General features: G+C 52.5%; 1 protein-coding gene across 4 annotated transcripts; it reads right to left on the reverse strand.

Annotated features, from left to right (window-relative positions):
* Nucleotides 1–31: 31 nt before the first annotated feature.
* TFIP11 (tuftelin interacting protein 11) lies at nucleotides 32–14,402 on the reverse strand. 4 transcript variants are annotated; one of them, XM_027575319.2, is made up of 14 exons: nucleotides 14,210–14,310; nucleotides 13,650–13,787; nucleotides 12,109–12,326; nucleotides 10,071–10,224; nucleotides 9,572–9,728; nucleotides 7,949–8,076; nucleotides 6,658–6,810; nucleotides 4,614–5,141; nucleotides 4,407–4,513; nucleotides 3,614–3,782; nucleotides 3,030–3,273; nucleotides 2,417–2,559; nucleotides 1,752–1,917; nucleotides 32–454 (listed from the first exon to the last, which is right to left on the reverse strand). In XM_027575319.2, exons 3-14 carry the CDS (start codon nucleotides 12,315–12,317, stop codon nucleotides 99–101), a joined length of 2,514 nt encoding a protein of 837 aa, XP_027431120.1. In that variant the 5' UTR covers nucleotides 12,318–12,326; nucleotides 13,650–13,787; nucleotides 14,210–14,310; the 3' UTR covers nucleotides 32–98. The 4 variants fall into 4 exon arrangements, with proteins under 4 accessions (XP_027431120.1, XP_027431121.1, XP_027431122.1 ...); XM_027575320.2 differs by having other exon boundaries at nucleotides 13,654–13,787; nucleotides 14,210–14,309; XM_027575321.2 differs by lacking the exon at nucleotides 13,650–13,787 and having other exon boundaries at nucleotides 14,210–14,402.
* Between the last annotated feature and the right edge of the window lie 1,125 nt (nucleotides 14,403–15,527).

Consider the following 15,527-nt stretch of genomic DNA (forward strand, 5'->3'; position numbering starts at 1 on the left):
CTCCTGGATGGAGAGTAACTACTCTTTGTAAGGCGGTTTAAAATACCATTTATTCATGACCATGTCCCCTCTCCGGTGCAAGGTCCAGCCTGTCCCCTCTACTTGGCCATGTCAATCAGGCTCTGCAGGGAGGTGGGCACCCAGGTCTTCTCGCCCTGGACGAACACCACTCCCCGGTCGATGTAGATGACGATGCGGCCAAAGGTGTAGAGCTGCTTCCCTTCATGTCGCTTCCCGATGACCGGCATGAACACGATGTTGTGCTCCTCAGCCTTGGTCTCAATGAGGTCCTTAAAGTTCATGGGCACAGAGCTGGCAGCCACGCCGATGCCCCTCTGGGCCATGTTCTCAGCCTCCCGTCGCTCCTGCATGGCCTCGTACTGGAAGTCCTTCCTCCGCTCCGTGTGCGTGAGGTAGGCTATGTTCTCCCGCGCTCCGGGCTGCATGTAGGCACCTGGGAGAGTCAGCGGGGAGCGGGGGGGGGGGGGGGCCGGTGAGGAGAGGGGTTCCAAATGCACGGAAAGGCACACAGATTTGGCCAACCCCTCCTGTGACTCAGTGAGAGGCAGCTGGGCCTCAGAGACACAAAGCACAAAGGCAGATGGCAAGCAGCTTCGTCAAGTTCAGACCACTCCTGCTTTTATACAAAAATTGGTCTGAAGGTTTCTGGCTAATGGTAGTAACCAGAGATGATTGACATGAATTAGTGCAAGAGATTGATCCTTCCAGGACTGGAAACCTTGACAACACACGGCCTAGCCTAGTTCTATTTTCAGCTTCTCCATAGAGGCCCCAGCCTTGGAAGAAATTAGAATGCGTTTGGGGAGCTCAAATAGATGCTGAAAGACAATATAGGGCCACAAGTGTCCAGTGCTGAGGGAAACAGATGGGAACAGTTCTGGGAGGTGGCCTGGAGCCGGGGCAGCCGAGGGAGAGTTTCTAGAGAGTATGAAAATGGGGATGGCCCACTGAGGGGCCTGGATGAGAGAGAGCGGAGAAGTCTATCTGCCTCGTTCAACATAATATATACCCTATGAACTCTCTCTTCATGTAACAGGCTCAAAGGACTAAAGGTTCAGGAAATAGAAATTACAGTCCCACCTGCCATTCTCGCTGTGTGACCTTGAACTAGCTCTTGGCCTTGTGGAGCTGCTCTGTGAAGCAGAGCTGGCCTGGGTACCACAGTGGCCTTTGTGTTGGGATGCAAACACACTGACCTAGGCAGCGACTCACCTGGTCAGAAGCTGGGGATGGGTATATTAAGGGGACAGTCACCTGCCTACTTCTGAGACAACAGACACCACCTGCAAAGCGCTCTACAGACTGTGGCTCACTTCACCCCTCTAGGTTTTTAAGAACATCTAGAAGTAGGCATTATGACTGTTTCACAAGTAAATAAAATAGGCCAAGCGAGGAGAGGCAACTGCTAGGCGTCAGGCTGTACTCCGACTCTATGTGGCGAGCTGTTCCACTCAGAGCTCACTGAGCTCTTCACAGGGGTGCCAACGAACCTGGAAGGGGGCCCTAGAGGCAGGCTCCCGCCCTAGTATGAATCCGGCTGCAGGCAGACTCAGGTCAGGGCCCTGTGCCCCTCCCAGTGCCGGCAGAGATGGGCAGGGGGTCTGGTGGGGAAGAGTCCGTGCTGGAGCAGACAGCCCACAGGCACCTGGAAACTCCTGCTTCTGTGTCATTTACGTGTTCAGAAATGCGGCACTCAGGACCAGGGCATCCAAAGCGCAATCCCTACTCACCAACATTGGAGGACACTGCCCTGTTCATGATGTCAAGTGCTTCGTTAAATTTGTCCTTGACGGATGGGTGTGCCAGCACTTGGTCTGAGAACATGGACTTCCAACCCAGGTACCACTTGGTGATCTCCTCATAATTCGGGCTGTTACTGAGCCAAGAGCATAGCACCTGCCCAAAAAGAAATCGGAAACTTGCATCTGCAATGGGGGCGGGTGGGAGCAAAACTTCCCAAGGGGCCATTTGTTTTGTTTTGATCGTGGTCCTATAAGCTGGTGACACTCGTAGGGGTTTACAGGGGCTGAACAGAAGCATTCAGAATGTAGAATTTGGAGTCAGCTTGGCAGCTAAGCGCCCCTGACTGTAAACTCCCTGAACCTCGGCCTCTAAACGACAGGGCTGCGACAGTTCCCCCCGCCCCTCCCCCCAAAGGTGCGGTGTGAGGAGTGGAGGGAACGCACAAGAGCCGCTTAGCATCTGGCACATGGCGTATGTTCGCAAATGGCGGTTGCTGGGATTACTGCTCGGTTTTGTTCTGGGTAATAGCACAACCTGACAACTGTCCAGGGATCAAGCTCCTACAGTCAGACAGATGTGGGCAGAAAATTAAGTGTAATCCTCGCTGCCTCCATCCCACCCCGCCCCCCAAAATCAGCAAAGGAGGGTGTACCTGAAGCCACTTAGGGAAGAAGTGTTTCTCGAGCAGCCCCACCAGGCTGGACACAGAGATCATTCCTTCCCAGTCGATGACCCAGTAAAAAGCATCCATGTGCTGCTGGTGGGGGTTAATGACCAACTCCCCGAGACACATCCCTGCAAAAGCAGCCCAGGATTTAAGGCAAAGTCATAAAAGCACAGAGCAAAATCCTCACTGGACAACACTGGCCGAAATCTTTTATCCATCAATTTTAAGCTCTTGATGTGGCAAATCTTAAAAACCTTTTCTTCTATAACCCAGAAATAACTAATATGTACTTAAAATCAAATACCACAAAAATCTCAGAACACCAATGCTTCGCACGTTACCAGAAGCCCAAACCAGACCAATAAGGAACCAGGAGGGCCCTGAAGAGTCTGAGGCCGCCGATGCCGTCAGAACCCCGGGTACATTTATGTTCTACCTCTGAGCACAAATGGCAGTTCCTGTGGCGAGCAACACCGCGTCCTTGGCTTTCTTGTGGAGCTCCAAGTCCGTGTTTTAAGAAGCACGGATCCTTACCGCTGGCCCGAGAAACCAGGGCACCAAAGCTGATGGACCTAATGCCCTTTCCCCATTTCCTCACCCAGCTTGGGTACTATGTTCTTGACCATGAACGCTTCCCAGGAGCCCGGGGTGAAGACGTCTTTCCAGGGCTGCAGGATGAGCTTGGCGGAGGAGTCGCTGGGGTGCCACTTCTGCAGGGCGCTGGACAGCTTGCTGCGGATGGGGGAGTAGAGGGGCTCCAGGCGCGCTTGCATGAGGGGCAGCCACGGGTGGACCCAGGAGTGGATAGGCACGGTGTCCGTCAGCGGGTTCCAGTTTTCCACCTGCAGAAGGCGTGGGACAAAGCAGCAGTTCCGGATGCACCGTGTGGCTGACGGCATGAAGGCCCAGAGGCCTCTGCACAACCAAACTAATATCCCTGGCCAACTGCACGGAATCTCCGAAATGGCATAGATTCTGTTTGCATTAGAAAAACCAAGAAAATGAATTCCCTACTTAAATAGGGAGGTTCTGGGGGAAAGGTGCCAACAAAAGGGCTGGAGTTACCCATAGGACAGTAACCGTGTCAGCAGATTCTGTTCGTTCCAGGCCTTCTGACGGTACTGAGAGCAGAGAAAGCCCTGGTTACTGCTGCCAGGTGTCCCCCACGCCTCAGGGCCCTACCTCCTTCTGCAGCTTGGGGAAGATGAGCTGGTCCAGGATGTTATCTAAGATCCACACGGGAATAATGTGCACCCAGCTGTCCAAAAAGTCCACCATCGGGTCACAGTTCCTCGGCTGCCACTGGGTGACAATATTTCGAACGAAAGGCATCCAGACTTCCCATATCAGCCTGTGGGAGAGAGGCAGAGGGCAGGCTAACTGCACACACAGGTTGCAAAGCAGACCGAGTACACCGCCACCAGCTCTCCAGAACAAGAAAAAGGCATGGAAATGCAAACACAGCAAACCCCCGGGCCAGTCCCCACACCGGCCAGACCTGCACCTGCTTCATCCCTGCTCACCCAGCTGCCTGCTCATCCGCAGGGCCTGGGGCCCCCTGCCAGGACCCGCCTGCCTGGGAGGGTTGCCGTGGGGTCACAAGGGTCCCCTCTCCAGGGGCGGCCTGCCTTCCCGCTGGAGCTCTGTGCGCAGCTGATGACTTACCTCGTGGGTCACAGCTCCCATGTCACCTCCTCTCAGAGACTTCTGCTTCCAACTACTCCCGCCACCCCAAACAGGGGCCCGCCCTTTCTGTCCTCCATCCCTGGCCCTGTCTGTCCGCTTCTTTACCCTCCACCGGCCCTTTCCACTCGCTGCAGACTGGGGCTGTCTGCCTTACTCCCAGGGCAAGCCCGGCGCCCAGCCCGTGCGTGCCACTGACGGGCGCAGGGTGGACGAGTGAACGGAAAGCCCCAGAGCAGGGCCGGTCCCCACGCTCCCCGGTGGCACCTTCCTCCCGGTCCGCGCGCGGTACCTGTGAAAGGCGTCTGCTGAGAGGTCCTGCCCGCCGTGGGATAAGAGCTGGTCGTTCTCCAGGAGGCTCTTCCACTTGGAGATGACCTCAGTGCCGTAAGCGCAGTCCTGGGCAGAGACGCGGCCGTGACGCAGCCGCCCTGCCCCGCACGGCCTCACCCCTGCAGCCCGGGCAGGAGCGGAGGGGCTCCTCTCGCCAGCCACTCACCTTCAGCGGGTCCCACTCCCTGAAGTACTCCTTCATGAGCGGGTAGACAATGGCCACGGCGAGGTCCACGCGGTCGGACATCCTGTACTCCTCGTAGTACTTGTCTTGCAGGGTCTCGAAGACGTGGGCGCACTCGTCCAGGGTGAGGGGGTCGCTGCAGCCGGGCTGCAGGCGCCGCTCGCACTCCTCCACCATCTCCAGGACCTTGCTGAGGTTTGCGATGGCCCGCTCCTCGTGCTCCAGGACCTCCGACATCTTGTCCAGCTCGTGCGACAGGTTGACCACCATGTCCCGCTCGTACTGCAGCTGCCGGTCGCTCTGGATGATCTCCTGTTCCGTGAGGTCGATGAGCAGCTGCAGGTTGTGCTCCAGCTCGGGCAGCGCGAAGCCCGGCGCCTTGGCCTCTTTGCCGGGCTGAGGCGGCTGCTGGGACTGCGGCGGCAGCCCGTCGTCAGGGACGCTGTGCTTGTGGCTGATCTGGCTGTAACTGTAGTAGACCTTCTGCTCCCGGCCCGTCATGTCAATGACCTGGGAGGGGGCGGGGGTGGCGGGTCAGCACGCGCCTCTGGGGGCGGGGGGGGGTGGGGATCACCGGACGCAGCCGGCATGGCCACACTGTCCCTCGGGAGCAAAGACTACTTCGCTGAGAAGAAAATCTAGTTCTCTGGCAAAGGAGCGGCTGCACTGACTGAAGCCGGCACTAAAACAGCATGAGCGATCAGACCATCCCATTGTGGCGTCAGAAAAATGGATACTTAGGCAAAGAAGAAGGATCTAGGAGGACGTGTGTCAAGGTGTTAAAACTAGTCATCTATGGGAAAAGAAGAAAAAGAGTATTTTTGCCTCCGTGTTTCCTAATTCCCTAAATGGTACCGCACACTGCTCTGTAATTATTTGTCTTTTAAAAAACATGAGAAAACAGTGACTGGACAAGGCACCTTAGGAAATGAGCATTTCAAGAAAACGGGAGGAACTGCAATATACAGCGTACTGAGACACAGCCCTCCCTCCGCACGGGAACGAAGCATGTTGCCCAAGACCACGTGTTAGAATCAGCTGGAGAAAGATAAACACGGAACTTCCCAGACCGTGCCTGCATCTCCTAACTCTGAATCTCTGGCCAGGGCCTGCGCAGCTGCATGGCTTATTGGTCCTCCCTGCCAGGAATCTGACGCATGACACACATGCATGCGCGCGCGCGCGCGCGCACGCACACACACTCACATACAGACGTGCGCACGCGCACACACACACACACACACACACACGCTCACATACAGACACGCGCGCACACACGCGCGCGCGCGCACTCACACTCCTACGCCAAACTGCAACACACAACTGTCACCCTTGTTCTCTGGCTACTCGGGGGAGTGGCAGAAAACCCAGGACTATACGCACGTAAGAGTGGTTGAAAATTTAATCAATTTTTAAAACAGGAAACACTCCATGCTGGTATGCCCCGAGGACACTCTCCTGCACTCCTAGTCACAGGCTGAGTTAGTGCACCCTTTCCAGTATTCAAAAGCCTCAAAAAGCTTCCGATTTTCAATCCACTGATTGTACTTCTAAGAATCTATCCTTAGAAAATGTCTGAAACAAAGACAGGGCTTTACATACACATTAGCCAGCCCCAAACCAAACGAGAAAACAGCTAAAGGTCTAGCCACACAAGTAGGACCAAATATTCCAGTACTTCATTCTCTGGAATTACACACTCACTAAAAACCATCTTCATACTGCCTTTTTAATGGTGGAAACGTTAAGTTCACGGCCTGTCGCTTGGGAAGAAGGGGTGGCTATCTGTCTCACGCACCATGGGTGTGCCGTGAGGAGTGCCCGGCCCTCGGATCTGACAGACCTCCCTGGACATGCAAGTGTAGGGAATGGGAGCACACTACTGCCCAGTAAGAAAAGACAGAAAAAAACCAAGACAGAAGACCTGACATGACCTGAAGGAATGTTCAGTGACTGACCCGACTTGGCTGTGCATTAGTTGTGTTTCCCAGGGCCCATCCTGGACCAGAACCGAGGGCCCCCTTACCTTGACCTGAGAAAGCTCCTTCTGGGGGGCAGCGAGCTTCTTGCTAATCCTGCCCTTGGCCTTCAACTCTTCCACTGTCTTATATGAGTATTTGGGCTTCTTCTTGCTTCCACTGGGGTCTTTCCTCCACTGGCTCAGCTCCTTCTGAAACTCCTGAAGCAGAGGGAGGTGGTCAGTGAAACCAGAAAGGCTGCTTTTTACAGCAGGTGGGGTCACAGAGACCATTCACAGACCTTCACTAGGTGTGGTCTTAGATTTACACAAGGTTCTGTGCTAAGCAGTGTGCCTGTGTGATACTAAAACCATCTCCTGAGATTCCCCAACATCCAGCCCCTCTTAGAAATGAGAAGGTTCCGAAAGCAGGTACTCCAGACTGGAAAGAGAATCACCCAAAGGCCACACTTACGGAGCATCTACTATGGGCGGGCACTACCCTAGTTCTAAATTCACCTCCCGCAAAACTTAGAAAACGATACAAAGTATTTTTTTAAGTATACAAAACCTTGGTTCTGATTTAAAATGAAGGTAGATAAACAGGGCCCTGAGTCTTAAGGCAAAGAAACCTTTTGTAATCAGGGTTTGCAAAACTTTTCTGTAGGAAGACCTGCAGCAGAGAAGGAAACTCGGTCTGAGGGCAGTAGGAGTCCAGCCCACAGAAGTGGGTTTTGTGCTTGTCCTTCTGTTTTCCTCACACTGGTTTAAAACTCGTACTCTTTTTTTCCCTAAAAAAAATCTGGACTTCTACTTCAGGCAGATCCGAAGATCAAGCACTGCTGGGCCCACATTTATAGCAACAGCCGCCTGGAGCCGCACAGAAACCACCCGTTCGGACAGCCCCAGTCCTCGCCTGTCCGCCTCGGGCCCGGCGCTCGTTGCCGCCTCACACCTGGCTCTACCCACTCCCATCTGCCGCGTGCCTGCTCCCCGCGGCCGCAGAGCCCCTGACTCCGAGCAGTCACCCCCACATGATCAGATGCCCGCTGCCTAGGCAAAAGGACAGGCTCGGTGACAAGAACAGTGACAACGTGTGTCTCTGCAGCCTCCTGCTTTCCCTCGTAAATGCAAAGGGGGACAGAGTATCTCGGTCAGGAGAGCCGGCCCCTTCTGTGGCCGGAGCAGCGCGACACCAAGCCGCTCCTCGCGGTACAGCCTGACGCCGGCTCGGCGCCCGCCCGACACACACCTGCGCCACAGACTCCTGGGGACCGACGGGACGAGTGAGCGAACGCACGAACTAACCATGGTCAGAAACGGCAGGCACCACCCGCCGGGACTCCCGGCTTCTACTTACCTCTTCGGCTTCTTCTTCGGAGTCAACCACGGGGAAGTCTTGCAGGGACTGAGTGGTCCGCTCTGAGCCATAAGCTCCCACGGCACCTTTTCCCTTTCTCTGCTTGGCTTCGATGGGGTTAATGATACCTGACACATTTCAGCAAAAGATAAACGACTTCAGATCACAGCGATTCCTGTACTTGGACAAGGCATCAATGGAACCACCCTTCCTTAGTCCTGACACAGAGTAACACAACCCAGGAAGGAAGGCTCTTCTCTGCCCCGGGAACACTGTTCAGGTTCTGTGGGATCTGAAATGGCTCAGCATTTATGGGGCCACACAACAGGTTGCTGACATTAGGTTATTTATGTTCTAAATACAGATTTTTCACTTCCACTTGGATTCTTTTTTCGGTATACTGGGAGAAAGGAGAACTACTCACATATACGGGGAACTCTGGTGTACTAAGTTCTACACTTTATTTGGAGGAAGGTAAGGCAAGTGAATTAGTCTGACTCTATCGACAGCATGAAGGGAGGTGAAGCAGCAGTTCAGTGAGAGACCCCCTCCATTTCGCTCGACAGCTCCTGTCTCCCAGACTTCACTTGCTCTGCGGCACGCGTAAGCCTCAGAAATAACTGTCTTCTTCTAAGGGTTTAGAGACAGGACTACAGCATTTCAGCAAAAACCGCCCACCCGCCCCTTCAGCTAGTTCTGTCACAGTCTCAAATTAGGATAGTCCCCTCATTCTCATTCCAGGTCACCATCTCCAGCTCCATGGAGGTTCTCAGACCTTCCCTACACCTAACGTGTTCAACACATACCCTGGGTGTGACCCGAACAACTACTTAGGGGGTGGAATCTGGATTATCGACACTACTCTGTTTACAGCCACTTGGTGACAGCTCACGGGAAAGAGGTCAAGGAGAGAGAGAGAGAGCAGGGTTCTGCAGAAGAACCCAAGTGCTCGGTTGGTGTGGCTTCGTTATCAAAGAGCCAGGGACATGTTAGCGGAGCTGTGTGGACGGGACCTGGGGACAGGAGACCAGGCTGCTGAGCGCCAGTGGAGGCCCTGAAGCGGGATTTGCTTAGCCAGGTTTCCGGTCTCTAGGGTTGAAAAAGCTCCACACGGTGTTTCGCTGCTATTCCCAAAAGACAAATAACTGAGCAGGAACGGCCGGCTCCTGTACCTCCAGGGCCCAGGAAAACTCATGGACAGGGAACGCGTGCCAGGACAGAAGATGACAGGGAGCGGTGGAGGCCACGAGCACTGTCCTCGGCAGCTAAGACCCATTCCTACTAGGCAAGATCGGAAATCTTCGGTAAGATTATCTTATTTGTAAATACTGGCAACAAGCTCATTTGTTAAGAAACACTGGATAAGCCCAAAAGAAGCCTATCAGTTTGCAGCCTGTTTGAGCCTTCTTCTACAAAGCCTAAGCCTCTTTCTCCTGCAGCACAAGTGTTTTGTTGGAGTGTGAGAAAGCAGACAGCTGAGGGGCACAAGTGTCTGGCGCTGGCAGAGCAGGCTGCGGAGTTCAAGTATTCTGAAAAGAGAAAAAGCAAGGCACTCCCCAGACAGCTCCTCTTTCTTCCATCTCGCCGCCCTCCCCCCACGACTGCAGGGCGCTGGTGCCCTACCTTGTGCATTCTTCCCGAGGCCCCTGCCAGGCACATAGCCCATCTTCTGAAGAAGCTTCTGTCCAATGCCTTTTGTGTGTCTTTCCCAGCTGCCAAAATCCATGAAAGACTTGGTTCCTCCTGCAAAGCCTTTCTGGCTGGGTTTAAAATTGCCACCCTGAGCAGAAAAAAAACGCAAAGTTCAGTTGATGGAAAAAGATAAAGAAAAAGAAGAAAAACCCTAAAAAAAGCAAGCTTGGATGCCGGGAAAAGGGCCTGGCAGTCAGAGCATCATGAAAAGCATCATACGAACCAAAAATAGACCTGTGCCGTGTGTTAGAAAAGCAAAGAGACCGCACTGCCCACTCTGCACCTCCAAGGAACCCGCCACCACGAGGAGAAACCCACACAACCGGCCTCTGTTGAGTCCCACCCCGCTCCATGACCTGTAGGAGATGCTTGGGCTGCATGACCTCCCAAGGACATTACAAAGGTCACAAGCCTAAGATGAAGATGCTACCGTCTTTAACTTCTTGGGTCCGAAATCCTTAGGAAAGTCATCCTGCTTAACAGGCTTCTCTTCATCTTCTGAATCTTCCAGCTCGGCCCCCTCTGCTGCCCCTTTCTTGAGGCCTGCACTGATGAAGTTGACGGGCGCAGAGTAGTCGCGGGCCCTGCGAGCAAACACATGGCCCCCAGGGGTCTGTAAGGAACCTTCTGCAGCATCCCTCGTGGAAACTATTGCTGGCCTGAGAACCCCTAAGACAGGACCTCCAGGGACCCATTTTAAAAGAGCAACACATTCACTTATACCAAAAGGGCCCCAGATCTAGCTTCCTATAATCATGGGAACATTGTTGCCTGCTGTGTTCAAGTCAACTGTGTGGTTGACGGTTACCCTGTCAGTGCAGGGCTGATGAAAAATGCAAAATAAGATCTTAAACAGTGCATCGATTATGTCTCAATAAAAGTGAAAGGGAAAAAATGCAAAATATGATGTGGTAATGCAACTTTCTTTTACATGTTTCAAAATTAACTTACTTTAAAAAGCATGTGTTTTGGACCCTATTTCAAGTACAAAAACCAAGCAAGAAAGAAATTCTGATAGAGAAAAATCATCAAACACAATAAAAGAAATTGTGTGAATGGAAAGAACAATGATATCGGCCAAATTCTTAGAATATCGGCCAAATTCTTAGAAAAACTTCAAGTCCATTACCTTTATTTGTATATGAAAACAAAGTAAAATACCTAAGAAATTAACTCCGGGAGATGGAGAGTAGCGATGCTGACCACGACTGTTCCAAGAACAGCACTTACAATGTCATAACCTTGGTTCTCTTTATACGATGACCAACCTGTCTTTAAACATGCCCACAGGCAGTAAGAGAACTCAGAGGACTGTTACCTAAAAGATGCAATGTAACTTAGGGGCTAAGAGCCCAAACTCGAGTCAGGCCCAGATGCTCACAGCTTGGCTATGTGCTTTTGGCCTCAGTTTCTTAATCTGTAAAATGGGGGATGATAATAACGGTACTTTTCTCACAAGGTAAAGAGCGCAGAACAAGGAAGGGGCCAACAAATGTTGGCTGTTATCTTATGGTTACGTAATTCTTGACCTCTGATCCTTTTATCATCCACTTTTAGGTTTCCTTGCCAGATGAGAAGGGGTTCAGCTGATCTCCATACTCTTTCTCCCCAGGCTCCTTGGTGAAAAAGGCACAGTCTCCACGGGCTGGAGCCTGTAGGCCACAGATGGGACAGGAAGACAAACCCAAACTCGCTACACGCTCTGGTCAAGTGAGCTGTGGCCAGTGCACACACAACCTCACGCTGAGGAGGACTACCGGCCTGAATCCTCATCTCCCTGCCACCACCACTGCAGGGACCCTGTCTTGGCCTCACACAGCTCCCTCTTCCGCTGGAGGTCCGTGCCGACTCTGCACACCAAAAGGTCCTCTCCAAACATAACCACTGCCCACATCATCCGCCCTCTTACCACAGACCCACGGGCCTCTTCTCAAACTACGCTCCCTCTCCCTCTCCCCACTCCAGCCTGCAAAACCTTCTGTACCTCTGTGGACACCCGCTGCCTCCCCTCAAGAGCCTCTGCATACTCGTGCCTCCCCAACCACCCTTGTTACCTTCTGCTGTCATAAAAGCTCAAGGGTCGCTTCTCTAGAGAAATCTTCCCTCACCTCCCAGAACAGGTCAAACTCTCTCCCGCAGGTCCCAAATCAGTTACAAACTTCCACTGTGGGAACTGTCGATGAATGCCTGTCTCCATGCTCTAGTGTCCGGGCTCCCAGAAGGCAAGGAATGGGAGCATTAAGACCTAATACATATAATTGCCTGTTAAACACCAACGGATGGTTAAATCAGCAAAAGAGCAGCACTCCAGCTCAAGAGGAAGCTGGGCTTCCCTAGCTGATGTTGTAGCTACGGGACTCAGTAAGGCCAGGAGCGAAGTGTATTTAGTGGGGTATCTGCCCAACCCCCTCTCCATCTTCCCCACTTCCCTAAAGCAAGGCGGAAGCAAGCCCCATGCCGCCCAGTACCGTTTGCCTCCAAAGCTGGGCCTCTCTTCATCTGAGTCTCTCTCTGCCCACACTCCATAGGTGGCCTCTTCCTTGGTCTGCCAGTGGCGCTGCCGGTTAGGGTTAAATTCATTCTGGAGATCCCAATCGGTGATCTCAAAGTTCTCCCGCTCATCGTCATCATCATCCATGTGGCCTTCCCCATCTCGGTACAAGTGGGACAGTGACATGGCCAGTCACTAAAGAAAGGAATAAAAAAGGCACACACAGTCTGTGGTAAGTCCTGGGGGAAGCAGCAGTAGGCTTCCCTGAGTCCCTGCTCCTTGCTCCCTTTGAAATTCCTCCAAACTCAAAGTCCGTTAAAATCAGTTACAGTTCAATAAAGCAGGCGTTAAAAACATATTTTAGAAAACAAACACTATTTAAACAGGACAAGACTGGTCCCAACAATATGCGATTTTTAAGCATCTTTCTCTGCCTTAGTCAATGTCATAAAACATCACACACACTCCCATGTATATAAACCACATAAAAATAACTAAGTATGTTATTCTAGTATTGCCTCAAAAACGGCGTGGGCATTTTCCTGGATCCCAGATTTTGTTGTTGTTTGTGTTATATCTGGACCCTCGGCGGTCCCAGGAGTGATTGTGTTTAGAACATGCTTTCCGAAATATATTATTTGGTGAGACTCTAAGATTTAAAGTTTTCCTCTTCTGAAGGCAGTAGGAATTATAAACACTACCTTAACAGACATCCATGTATTGCCATAGAGAATTCTGGTAGCTGAGTGATGAGATTCAGCTGTGTCTTACTTAACGTAGATTAACTATACTACCACCCTCTAAGAATGCCTGTGAGCCAGATTAAATGAGATGGTGCTTAAAAAACACCTAGCTTGGGGCGCCTGGGTGGCTCAGTCGTTAAGCGTCTGCCTTCGGCTCATGTCATGATCCCAGGGTCCTGGGATCGAGCCCCACGTCGGGCTCCCTGCTCCGCAGGAAGCGTGCTTCTCCCTCTCCCACTCCACCCGCTTGTGTTCCCTCTCTTGCTGTCTCTCTCTGTCAAAATGAATAAATAAAATCTTAAAACACAAAAGCAAAAAACACCTAGCTCAGGGGCACTTAGGTGGCTCAGGTGGTTAAGCATCTGCCTTCAGCCTGGGTCATGATCTCAGGGTCCTGGGATGAAAGCCCGCATGGGCTCCCTGTTCAGTGGGGAGTCTGCTTCTCCCTCTCCCTCTGCCCCGTCCTCCCCCCACTCATATTCTCTCTTGCTAATAAAATCTTTAAAAAAAAAAAAGAAAAGTAAAAAACACTTAGAATAAAAACGCTCAAGGAACAATAGCTGTTACTGTAGCCCCAGGATTAGGTTCATCACCATTACTATTACTGGATTAGGGAAGGAACCTAACAAAGTACTGCTAAAATCACAGCCTGAGTTCAAATCCCAGCTCTACCAGGTACTTCGTGAGTGTTCCAGTATTACATACACACGAAGTGCCAAGCACGGTGCACTACACGATAATACTTGCAATTCGTGACGGCGACTGTGATTCTTACCTACCAGTTGCTTGCTGCAAGCAGCCTTCGGGGACAGGGAGTTCACTACCTCCGGTCGCTTCTGTCACAAAGTTCTCCCTGCTTATTCCACTCACTGGCACACTGGCTGGGTGCAGCTGGTCCCAGCCTCACCCAAGCCTGGAAAGGAGGGAAATGTTCTCAGAGGAGGTAGGGAGTCAATAATACCGCAGCCTCCTTGGACACCGTAATAACCAAAGGTTTGCTAGGAGTTACGGAGCCTTCGGCACAGAGCAGTACGCACGTCGTGGGCACGGAGCGGGACGAAGTACTTGCCAGACGCTTCGGGCTGATGAGCTAATGTAAGCATCAGGTCACTTCTAGGAGGTGGGTACCATCAGCGTTCCCACGCTCCAGATAAGAAAAACGAGGCTCAGGAAAGTCGGACCACTTACCCTTGGTTCTACGCTGGCAGAGCTCGAAAGCAGGGGGGCTTGAAGCCAGGCTTCGCGGAGGGGCTCGGTGGGTCCCTCTCACTCACTCCTACTGGCGGGGACCCCCACCCCCACCCCGTCTCGTCCCGCACCCCCGGCCCCACTCACCTCCCCCCGGTCCCGCAGACCAAATACAGCTACGGGCTCTGGGTGAGCAGCTCACCGCTCCGGCGGCCGGAACCCGGATGTGTCTAGGACGGCGCGCCGGAAATGACGTATCGGTAGTGGAAACGGCGCGCTGGTTACCACGGCAGCAACGGAAGGCTAGAGCGCCTTCGGCTCCAGGGGCGGGGCTGAGATGAGAGAAAGGAAACGGGGATTTTTTCCGGGCTTCCAGTGGCTGGGGGCGTACTTCCTGGCCGCGTCAGCCTCCCTTCCGCGCCCACTAGGTGTGGACGACGCCGAACCACCTTGGCCTGCGTGGACTCCTTTGCCAGCCTGAGATTTCAAAATCTGTAAAATGGGGATATAGGACTAGCTCACTGGGTAGTCGTGAGGAATAGCGTGAGGCAATAGTGGGGCCGGGACCTGGCCCGAAAGCGGCAATAATGAAGGTCAAGACTGCCTCCTGTATGTTTGGGGTCCTTTAGGATAAGCACCGTCGTGGGCACAGAGCAGTTGCCTTCTGCGGGAGCTTGAGAGAGTGCAGGAATGAATGGGCAAGCTCTAGAGGTCCCGAGTATTCCCTCCAGGAAATCTTCCCCTTCTCTTCTTTTCCAGCCAGCTGGCTATTACATCCATTCATTTACTGATCGAATAGAAATGTACCGAGTACCTACCCTGTGCTAGGCTCAAGGGATGCAGTGAAGGAAAGAGGCACCAAGCCCTCCCAGGAAATCCCTGGCTGCCTCTGGACTCTGTAAGCACACGGGCTCTGGAGTTCCCATGTCAGCTCTGCCACTTACAGAGGGGCCTTGGGCAAGTCACTACATCTCTGGAAGCCTCGGTTTCCTCTTTTGCAAGATGGTTGAGGATCGGTGAGATCAAATATGTAAGCCGTTTCAACTGTACCTGCCACACCGTAGGTGCTTAAGAAGTGTTAGCTGTTAATTTTTGCTTATGTTCTTTCTCACTCACTCCTCCATATGATGAAAAGATTCAAGAGGCTATTAGAATTGCCCTGGACTTCTGGTCAAAGATCTGGATCTAACTTCCTGTCGTTATTAATGAATCAAGAACCTACAGGAAGCCAATTAACTGCCATCTTCGGGAGACAGGCACTGTGACTTCATGGTCTCTGTATCCCCACTGACTTGTAGTGTCACCATGCCTGACACACAGTATGTACTCAGGAAAGAAATTAGAAAGTGAGGTTTCATACAAGAGAAGGCCGGGGGGAGAGAGTCTAAAAGACTAAAAGCTTCACCAGGGAGCAGAGTGAGGAAAACCAAGGAGACAAGATAAACCGTTTTGAGTCTGGACCTAG

This window comes from Zalophus californianus, chromosome 14 (genome assembly GCF_009762305.2).
Source record: "Zalophus californianus isolate mZalCal1 chromosome 14, mZalCal1.pri.v2, whole genome shotgun sequence".
NCBI lineage: Eukaryota > Metazoa > Chordata > Mammalia > Carnivora > Otariidae > Zalophus > Zalophus californianus.

Excerpts from the sequence above, each read along its gene's own strand:
- TFIP11 (XM_027575318.2), bottom strand. The coding sequence starts at position 12,220 with ATGAATTTAACCCTAACCGGCAGCGCCACTGGCAGACCAAGGAAGAGG. Across the intron at positions 11,293-12,108 it reads CCCAGCTTTGGAGGCAAACG|GCTCCAGCCCGTGGAGACTG; the intron begins GTACTGGGCGGC and ends TGTGGCCTACAG. Across the intron at positions 2,560-3,029 it reads GAACATAGTACCCAAGCTGG|GGATGTGTCTCGGGGAGTTG; the intron begins GTGAGGAAATGG and ends CTGCTTTTGCAG.